General features: G+C 42.4%; 1 protein-coding gene across 1 annotated transcript; it reads left to right on the top strand.

Moving 5' to 3' along the window:
- Positions 1-646: 646 nt before the first annotated feature.
- On the top strand, positions 647-4822 carry LOC117272884 (alpha-2 adrenergic receptor). The gene has a single exon (XM_033652011.2). The coding sequence runs from the start codon at positions 979-981 to the stop codon at positions 2278-2280; it is 1302 nt and encodes a 433-aa protein (XP_033507902.1). The 5' UTR covers positions 647-978; the 3' UTR covers positions 2281-4822.
- Positions 4823-11246: the final 6424 nt, after the last annotated feature.

Genomic DNA, 11246 nt, shown 5'->3' with positions numbered 1-11246 from the left:
TGTGTGTGCATGAGCGGTGGAAACACAAGCCTAAAAAATGTGGACATGAAGGTGTGGAAGAAGAGGCAGACTGTTAAAAAACCCAATCCAAAACGATGGGCTTAACTTCAAAATCCCATCAATCCTCACATCTTCAACTTCCCTCAACTCACCCCCTTCAACTCTCTCACACTACTCCTTCACTCCCTCCTCTTCAAACTGCTGCCACAAACACACACAACTCCAAGTCTGCCAGGGTTTTGTTCGCACATTGCTGTGTTTTACCTCAAATAACCTGACAACCTCTTTGCTTTATGATTACAGATAATGCTAAGCAGCTTATAGAGTATAAAAGACTTCATTGTGTGTGTGACCTCCAATGAGCTGAGGTTTGGTAAAAGAAGGAGAGGAGAGAAAATCTGTCAAGACGCTAAAAACACTGATTTCATTTTGAGTCATAAAAACTGGAAATGCTGAGGGTTACAACACAAAAATATTTTATTATTATTCATAATTTGGAAATTGAGACACGAGGCTGAAATACAGTCTTGTCCCTAGCTTCATCATATTCAAACAAAATGAAAATAATGCCGTGTGGCGGGGGCGGGGCAGCAGTGGGTGAGTTTTCTGAGAACAACACATGGGGCATCATTAGGAGCCAGAGCGCACCATGTTGAGGGAAGGAGAGCTGCGGCTGGACGGCACTCTCACCTCCTGACAATCAGGAGACGCGTGACAAGACTATGAAAGGGGGCACGGGATTTAATTTTGACTTGAGTGAGTTGTCTTGAGATGCACGTGATCAACAGGCTGTCAATTACCGCCACAGACTCCGTTAAGTGGGGATCTTTTCATGCGCGCGTATCCATGTCGTCAGATTTGTAAACTGGCCGCGGAGCTGCGCGCTTTCGATGGACTCCTCAGTCGTTAGAGGGCTGAGTGTGAGTTAATGCCAAGATCCAGACACTTCGGGATATACACGAAGCGCGCACAGTCGGGATGGACTCGTTTAACGCCAGCGGAATGGACGCGTTCACGGTGGTCCATCTGAATTCCTCCTGGAGTCTGGACAGTGGATATTCTTTAGCAGCGACAGCCAGCATTGCTGCTCTTGTAAGTTTTCTCATTCTCTTTACGGTTGTTGGGAATATTCTGGTGGTTATTGCGGTGTTGACGAGCAGGGCGCTGAAAGCCCCACAGAACCTTTTTCTGGTGTCCCTGGCCACCGCGGACATCCTGGTCGCCACTTTGGTGATGCCGTTTTCCCTGGCGAATGAACTCATGGGCTACTGGTATTTTGGAAAAGTTTGGTGCGGTATTTATCTGGCTTTGGATGTTTTGTTCTGCACTTCGTCTATTGTCCATCTGTGCGCAATAAGCCTGGACCGCTACTGGTCCGTTACGCAGGCTGTAGAATACAACCTGAAGCGGACTCCCAAACGCGTCAAGTGCATCATCTTAATTGTGTGGCTCATATCTGCTTTCATCTCATCCCCGCCGCTCATATCTATAGACAGCAACAATGAGATGAGCTCTCAGCCACAGTGCGAGATCAATGATGACACCTGGTACATCCTCTCCTCCAGCACCGCGTCCTTCTTCGCTCCGTGCTTAATAATGGTGCTGGTGTATATCAGAATATATCAGGTGGCCAAAACCAGAACCAGAAGCATGTCGGGAAAGAATCCCAAGCCAGATGGCGTTACACATACTGAGAATGGACTGAGCAAAGCCACCTCCCCTTTCCATGGCGAGAGAGAGAACGGTCACTGTCAGTGCCCGCCTACGCCCAGCCAACGCACCGTCACCATCGCGCCACAGACTGAGGATGCTGACATGGAGGAGAGCTCCTCCTCAGAGGGCAAAGGTCACAAACTTCAGCGGGAGGACGCCCAGAGAGCCAAGAAGCCCAACAGAAAGAAAAACTCCATCTCCAAACAGTCCACACGCATCTCCAGAGTCAGTAACAAGTCCATGGACCTCTTTGCCTCCAGGAGGAAACGTCGCCGGAGCTCCTTAGCCAGGAAAAAGGTCTATCAAGCCAGAGAAAAGAGGTTTACATTCGTCCTGGCTGTGGTCATGGGGGTGTTTGTTGTGTGCTGGTTCCCTTTTTTCTTCAGCTACAGCCTGTACGGTGTGTGCAGGGACTCCTGTAAGATCCCCGACCCGCTCTTTAAATTCTTCTTCTGGATTGGCTACTGTAACAGCTCCCTCAACCCTGCCATCTACACCATCTTCAACCGGGACTTCAGACGCGCCTTCCAGAAGATCCTTTGCAAGTCGTGGAAAAAGTCCTTTTAGATTTGATGCAGAACTGCTGCACCACTGTGACAATCTTTGTGGAAATATCAAAGTGAAAATAAGAAGCCTGTTTTGTCTTTTACTGCCACTCCTTACTCACTGTTACGTCTCATTGTCCTGTTGTAATTCAGTCATGGCAGTGCACACCGTCAAGCACCTATGGGTGTCTCTACAAGCTTCAACATACAGCGTGTTTTCACTACAGGCTTTCCCAGTCTGAATAGTGAGCACCATCGTTATTTTCTTCCTACTTAAGTGTGTTGTAATGCTTTTTAATGTATCATTGATGAAGCTTTTTATACATCTGCGAAAGATACACACATGGCCGAATTTATCTGCTTGGGGGCCCCAGGGCAAAATGGAGCACCAGGGCCCCCCGTAACCCCCACTTAGTTCATCTCACTCCCTGTGCAATGTGTACAATTTTTCTATAATTTTGTGTTAGATGACTACTTGGCCACAGATTTGCTGTGTGGTAACATATTAATTTAGGATATGCAACATACATAAGCACAAACCTGAGATATTTACGTTTTTAAAACTTGATTTTGACACAGGGATCCGTTTAAAAACAGAGCCTTAACTCAACAGTTGACGTTTTGGGGAAAAAAATGCTTTTTCGCTTTTGTGTGTGAGTTAGACGACAAGATCAATACCACTATCACACCTGTGCGGTGAAGACGTAGCTGGAGCAAGCAGCTGGTTAGCCTAGCTTAGCATAAAGCCTGGAAACAGAGGGAAACAGATGGACTGTCTCTCTCTAATGGTAGCAATATCTGCCTCGTGGCTCGTCTGCAGCTCACTAATTAACACTTTATATCTCGTTTGTTTAATCTGTAGAGAAATGGGAGCATGAAAAAAAACAATCTGCTGTTTCTCAGGGGTTTATGTGCTAGTCTTTGTCTGTACCAGTTACCAGGTAACCAGTGGAAACTCAATGAAGTTACTGATCCTGTAAAACAGAACCGTTTTAGTATTGGATTTTCCACAGATTAAACAAACAAGACATTATGTGTTAATCAGTGAGCTTTTCAAGCAGTGGCACTGCCAAGGGGTGGCCAGGGGGGGCATAGCAACAGTTCAGATGATTTGGCAGATGGATTTTGTTACCTTTGAACATAGCCAGGTTAACTCTTTCCCTGTTTATAGCCTTTATGCTAAGCTAAGATTACCAGCTACTGGCTGCAGCTTCGTAGCTACTGTGCAGATATGAGAGTGGTACAGATCGACTCCCAGCAAGAAAGCAAAAAGTGTGAATCCCAAAGTGTCAAACTATTTCTTTAAGATAAATTGACAAGGCAGAACCCATCTTAAGACCATTTGCCATGTCAGTGTTGTTTTAGTTTTGCATATTTGTGAAAAGTTTCAGTTCAGTCAGCACAAACCAGTTCACCCATAGTAAGCCTGGAGCTTGTGGCAGCTGTCCAGTCAGCCCAGGCTGATTATCCTGCACATAGAGCAGTGGTTTCCAGCTCTTTTTCACTTGTTTCCCCTGAAAATGAATCTTTGTTCACACGTGGCCCCTTGACACATGTTCAATATGTCTTTGAGTCAATTGCAGTTTTGCCGCTGTTATTTTTCCCTCTCAAATTATTTATTTTAAGCCTGATGGGCTAAAACTATCTAGCATTTCACAAGAAAAAGAGAAGTATTGGAGAGAGAGAGTCAGAGAATATGAATGAAAATGAAATAAATGGTCCAGATTTATCTTGCAGCTTCTGTGAGGAGTCTGACCCTCAGGCAGGAAAACACTGAATTTCAAGGAATATTTTGCCTCTTTTCAACCAGGTCTGTGCCACAGAGGAGTGGAGAGTGTGCGCAGATTAAAGGTGTTAAAGCCTCCCCCTGTGCCTCCAGCTCCCGGAGCTTTCAGCCTGTCTGTGAGCCAACATATGACGTGAAACACATCATCTGTGACAGTAAAGGACATGTTTTGCTCACGGCACAGGCGGGGAGTTCCCGGGGCTGTCAACACAGGCGAGGCTCTACACTGCTCATTTGCACACACTCGCCATACCTTGAAGATACAGACCTGGTTAAAAATTGGCAAAGTATTCCTTTCATTTTGTCTGTTTGCCACGATGTTCTTGGCCATGTCAGCTTTTACAGCCTTTTATGAGCGTCTCTGCTGTAAAAACAGTAAGGGTGTAAGAAACATAAATTACCTGTGTTCTTCAAGTACCTGGATCCTTTGAGAGCATTTACACCATCAGAGTATCATCATTGTAATTCATAACACAGCTGACAAATGGCAAAATTGTTTGTTCTGATCTCTGACTGGACCTTAAAGATTTAGACGGCACTGAGAAGGGCTGACGTTTCAGACTATAAGCTAGTTATTTTATTTTCACAGTGGCCATAGACTACTGAGTACTGAAGAACAAATGTATTTATTTTGCATTTAATTTTCCACAAACTACCTCTCTGTTTGTTAAGTTTTTGTCTTTTGTTTTTGGAGTTACATTTTACAAAGTGCAGTACACATCTTTCCTCTGCTTAAGCTGTCTGCTGTCGTGCAAAAATAAAAGATGAAGTCTTATGTGAACCCCTGGTGTGATGTTATGCGATACGGAGCCCTTTAATGGTCCCGCACATCAATAGATGCAATCATATGAAATGATTTTGCAGGCTTATTTTTTTTAATGGAAAATCAGTTAGAGAGGCAGAGACTATGTACTCCAGCAGCTAATTACAAGGCCATCATTCCTTCCCTGACAGATGTTGACAGCTCCAGATGAAGCGCAGTTGTTTCTCAAAGTGCAGACGAATTACTGTTCATCAAATTAACATGCGACACGTGTTAATTAAACCCAACTCAGCAGTTTACTTTTCAGATGAAAGAGAAAATCCCCATTTATGCAAAGCGGGTGCGATCTGACATTTGGTTTCGCTGTGTTGTGTAGTCACATGTCTTAATTTGGTGGAAAGACTGAACAATGACAAGCAGATTGGTAACTACATACTGTAACTGCTCATTATCTCTGTCAACAGACTTACACAATGTGGCCAATTTAAAGGACCAGTGTGGAGGATTCAGGGGGGTATATTGAATGACATGGAATAGAATATGATTTGTATGTTTTCGTTAGTGTTTAATCACCTGAAAATGAGACGTATTGTGTTTTCGTTACCTTAAAATGAGCTGTTCATATCTACATGGGAGCACATCCTCGACCACAGAGTCCGCCATGTCAACCCATTCTCATTCCAAAGTTGTTAAATACTGCTGTTTGGTCAGTGATTTCCCCGTCAGACACCAACGGAAAAAAAACCTTACGCAGCAGTATGAAATGCCGCCGGATGGCATCATTTTGAAATGCTGCTGGAAAACTATGTAACTTGGGGAGCTGTAATGTCCCTATAGGGCAGGCAGCAGGTTTGGTGGATGGGTCCAACAAACACTGGACTTTCACCCAGGAGCCCGGTGTTTGCTTCCCGTTTGAATGTTGAGCCAAACCATGATGGGGGTTTTTCTCAAGCTAACCATGTGTCGCCTAAACCTAACCATATGAGTTTGTTGCAGAAGCAGGTCTTTTACCAACGTTGTAATTTTATTTTGAAAAATTAGTGTATGCATCTAATGAGCAGAAGCTGTCCATTCTCCTGTGAAAACAAAAGTCACAATTTGTGTAAAGGATGTAAATTGAGACGGCGTCCCAGAATGTCAACAATGGACACACCCAGGATACCTAGCTCGTCATTTACAATTCCACTTAACAAGCAGCGATATGTGAGTTTGGAGTAAGAATATGTTGGCCATGTTGTTCTGCCATGTTTCTACAGAACTAACAAACCAAACGCTGGCTCTAGATAGGGCTATTCGTGTCAGCCACTGTAGTTAGCAGCCCCTCTGCGACAAGCCGAACAGTGTCAGAAAACATTTGTTTTTCAACATGAAACTGCTTTATTCAGTGTTTTTATCGGGTTTAGTCACCTGGTCCATTTGTTTGGAGAGGAAGAGACCTCTGTGGATAATTCAGGTCCTGGTAAAAAACCCTGAACAATGAACACTGAAGGAATCCTTATAGAAGTTTCAGCTGGTTGCAGTCTGCAGTCCTGACCACTAGATGCCGCTAAATCCTACACACTACTACTTTAAGTGGACACATTTCTAGCTCCAAACAATATTCCACTCTCAGCAGTCTGAGATTGGACTCAGAAATCAATCAGGATGCTACGATGGGGTCAAAAAATAAAAAAAGAATAATAGGCTCAGTCCGTCTAATGGACAGTGGCCATGCCTGTCTTGGGGTGTTTGTGACCTTTCAGCTCAACAGGTTTGATGTTGGCTCTGGCTGTCTCATAATCTAATATTCCCCTGAGGCCCTGTGGGCAGAACTGAGGTGAAACTAAATTCCCCACACCAAACTCTTGTTGTTTTCCTCCTACTTTTCTGCTGTGGCTGACAACACAGCTGACAGCGCAGCCAAAAGCCATTAGTAACATGTTACGAGTCCATCTGCTGTTGTTCCAACTGCTGGTTGCAGCCATCAGAGATTTGTCTCCCCAAAAATGAAAGAAGAAAACAGTATCCCAGTCTGTTTGATTGTTTGAATAACGAGAATAAACAGCTGGGTGTAAAGTGGCTGATGGAAAACAGCAGGCGAAATATCTCTCTGTCACCAGTCTGTGTATATTGTATTTAGCCAAAGTGCTCTATTGTTTTTCTCACTGTCCAAAACAAAAGTGTCACTTTATGTTCAGACTGTGCTAAATCATAGCACACTTTGAAACCTAAGCTAAATGGATGTCCTCATAAGGTCAAAGAGAGATGAATCCGATTACGCGTGCCGTTCTCCCAGTGTTCTTCTTCAGATTTATAGGTTTGGTAAGGACAGTGCTCTCCTCAGTGGATAAATAAAATGTTTTTGGCTGCACATAAACTCCCTGAGGTTCAGGGAGGCAGAAAGCAAACAGTGGTTCAACACTGTTTGTGATCGATTGCAGTGACTCGACGATAACTTTGCCGGGTGCTGAGATTTTAAAGATTTCAAAAGCCCTACAGTCTGCACTTTGTTTGAGAAGTCAGCACTGAGACAGCAATTCATGAAAAATGGAAGGTGATTCATTTCTTTTCTGGCTTGAAATCAAGGTGAAGGTGTCGCCAGGGAAACGGCTTTGGTTTTGGATTAAAGAGAGATTGGTCGCACAGTTTCAATTGGTAAAACTAGGTTTCAAGAGGCATTTCACATGATTAAAAGAATGTAACCAAAAGAATATAAAGCAACTCACTTGAAGCTACAAGGAACCTGTCAACCTATACAATACTCTGACATGACAACTGTTCTGTTATATCCAGCGCTAATCCACTGATGGCTGCTAGATGGAGGCTCAAAAAACATCAACTGGTTTGAGCAAACCCTCAGTAACAATACTCCTGAGCTGGCCCTTTAGCTGCCAAGTGCTCCACTATACTCACAAGCTAGTTACTGATTTTATCTGTTTTCTGAATGGTTGGCAGTGTACAGAGGGTTTACTGCTTCTGTAGATGAAGGCTGATGAGAGCATTGTGAGTGAACCAGACCCCCAGGAACACTGTTCAAACTTGCTTTCAATTTCTTTCCCAGTGGTCATTTGCAGTATCACAGCAAAATAATCCACCACTTTAAAAGAAACATCTCTAAATCTGTTGACAGGACACCTCAAACTGCAAAGAAGGGGCCAGTGGGAGAAACACAACTGCGCTTATTGAACCCTAAAGTCCCCCAATTGGACCTCTAGAGCTGCTAATAAAGGCCTGGTGTGTATCAATACACTGATCAGAAGAATATAGTAATGTTGCCCATCAAATTTAACAGCAGAACCTCAGCTACAAGGCTGTAAAAAAACTTTTTACATGCCCCAAACTCAGTTCCGGGGGAACAAAAACAATGACTACAGCCGACATCTCCCCACAACGCGTTCTGCTGACTCTGATTGGCTTACAGTGCTGTCAATCTTGTTTTGGTGGGTATAGCGTCATTCTATTGGCTCTAACAAATCAAACCAGGTGTCAGTCACTCACTCACTCAAGCCGTCGCAGAGATACGGGCCTCCAAAGCTCAGAATAGAAACTCAGGTTCAAATGTAGTAGGTGCATATTGGTCAGTTTGGAGTGGGAAATAGAGTAAAAAAACGAAACAGACAGTTCTATGTGTATACCCTAAACATCAGTAGGGATTTACAGAAACAAAAAATTAAAGATATAGGATTGTACATGACAAAAATCACATGCAAACATGGTACAATTTTGGAGAGCTCGCCTGAATTTTCTGTACTAAAATCTCTCTAATATTGTTCTGCTTCACTTTATCAGAATCAAGCTTTGCAGCGTTAATGTTCACATATTGTACTATGATGTGACAGAGGTTTAGAGCTGCATCATTCCAAAGGGATACTCATCCTAAAATGCTTTTTTTTTAGGCGAACCTCAAAATATTTCATTTGTGCTGTGTGCCATCTTCATTTGCTCTTCACATATAACACATATACTGATATTTACACATCTTAACAAATCTCACAAGTGTTCCCTTTACCATGACGCCAAAAGTATTCAGATAGACCTTGTGGTTGCAGAGATATATTCATTTCATTATGGTTATGCAATTTTCGAGCAGAGGCATATAAAATAGGGTCAGGGTTTATATTAAGGGTCCGTATACCTCAGAAGTAAACCTAGAAGCTAGAAACTTTTTGTGGCATATGTGCCAGGGGAGCAGTTCTTATTAGACTGAATAGGGGCCATCCTGGGGCCCAGTATCCAGATTTAATAATACATCCGTGGAGTGAACTAAATAGTAAAGCTTGGGCCATAAAACCAAAACAACAAGCTGAAGGAGGCTAAAAAGCTCCAAAGAGTTGAAGGGAACTGCAGAATTTGGTGAAAATTACCTTTGCCAAGGGAGTTATTTTTGTGGTTCGGTTTGTCTGTTGGCAGGATTATGGAAAAACTACTGGCCTGTTTTTCATCACACCTGGTAGAAGGATGTAGCACGGGTCAAAGACGAACCCATCAAATTTGGGTCAGGAGGTGAATACACAAATAATTTTGACACAGTCGTTAAAGTTACAACCGATGACGGTTTGTAGCGGTATACCGGTTTTAAGGTATACTATGATATGAAAATAAAGATTGGGAGATTGTTTATACATCCTCCCAGAAGAAAATGATTTCAAGTTCCAAGTATAGGAATAAAACATTTGTTCAACTAAAGGAAAACACTTCTGTTTTCATTCCGTTAAGGGTCGACGGAACTGATAATAATAAAAATTCTGTAATACCATGAAACCGCAATATTTTCTGAGATGATTATCGCACTGTTGCAACCCTAGTTATATAGTCTGGATCAGTATTGCCTGAGCATCATTCTCCCACGAACACCCAATTAGCCTGGCAATTAGCTAGCCAGTAGAAAACACACACACACACACACACACACACAGGGATTCAAATGTAGTAACATGCATGCATGGCCAGCCAGGCTACCAAAACAAAGAACAGAGAAGCTCGGATAGTGACACGCACAGAGGTTGCGTGACTTCATTCTCTGCTTAGGAACCCATTACTCCACCATATTTACATAGCAAGTGGTTGTTTGCTGCTATATCAATGCTCTGAATGTCGTATGCTGCACCTTTAACATTGCGAGATTGGACATTTGATGAAGGTCTGCCTTCTCTGAGTGCCCTTCTAAGTCTCAGTGGGGCTGTCACTATGAGCAGTTCCTTTCACATTACACATTCATTCAGTCATTTGATCCACTGTTAGTGATATAAAGGTTTTGATTGGTTCAGCTTTAATTTTACTTTTAATAAGTGTTGAGCAATTAGCAAATAAAAAAGTATGTATTTCTGAGCTAGAAACAAACCAGATCCATGCTGGTATGTTAATGCTTCCTCAAAATCTGCCTCTCACCTTCCTTAAGATAAACATAGGTAAATGTAGTTAAAAGAAAATGGCCTTCTTGTTTTTTTTTTGTTTTTTTTTACACAAAAACTAAATATATTCTAAGTTTATAGTCAAGAGCAACCACAGGAATTCATACATGTGGATATATGCATTAGGCAATGCTTAATTGCTGAATATTTATTAGGGAATACACTCCAAACAATCCAGTACAATTTTTTAACCAAATCAGGAGATATAGTCTGACTAATTAACATGTTTTCAAATTCACTTGTTGAAAATTACATCATTGTCTGAGAGTAAATGTTGCATTGATGCTTGCCTCTCCTCAACATACTTCACTCAAAAGCAGATGAGGTTTCTCATGCCATCATTAAACCTGGCAAATTTCGTGAAAGATGAAAGGCCTCCGAGTCCTGTCGTTACAACGCTGCCACACCTGACTGCCTTCAATTTTCTGCCAAACATCAGACCCCGGCAGAGGGGAAATATGGGACGGCTATCATGAGATTGCAACAGCAATTCCATCCCAAAGGAGCTATTTGGTGGCACAGTTCTTAGGGGGAAAAAAAAGTTTAATCCAAATTTATGTGTTTACCTTTGAAAGCACATTTCAAAGTCGTCCTCGGATTTTTCACCCTTTGAACCGTGAATGCATAAAAGCGCGCTTGGTTTGTCCTCAACTTTCACAACTGCGTATACAGATTCTTAAAACAGGTCTTGATCAGGAGACGTTATAAAGTCTCAAAATATTCCACAGAGCATCATGTGAAAAGAATTTACACTAAGTGTGTACAGCAGCACACGACACATGTATTTAAAACCATAAACTGATACAACCTTTTCTGAAATATAATAAAAACCACCTTTTAAGTGTTAATAATGCATGGTCTATTTATGTGAGCTGCTTATTAATCAACATTTGATTAGTATTTGATGTAATGCGGTCAAGTTTGCTGAAGCAGCATCGAAGCTATATGACGCCTAAATCTACACTCGGTGTATGATGAATTATCCCATCTGTTGACTTTAGCCAATCATACATCACAGTGTAGCTGTCACACATGATGATGGAGAGCAC

This window comes from Epinephelus lanceolatus, chromosome 22 (genome assembly GCF_041903045.1).
Source record: "Epinephelus lanceolatus isolate andai-2023 chromosome 22, ASM4190304v1, whole genome shotgun sequence".
NCBI lineage: Eukaryota > Metazoa > Chordata > Actinopteri > Perciformes > Serranidae > Epinephelus > Epinephelus lanceolatus.
Note: the sequence above shows the minus strand (reverse complement) of the source record. Positions and strands in the feature narration are given on the sequence as shown.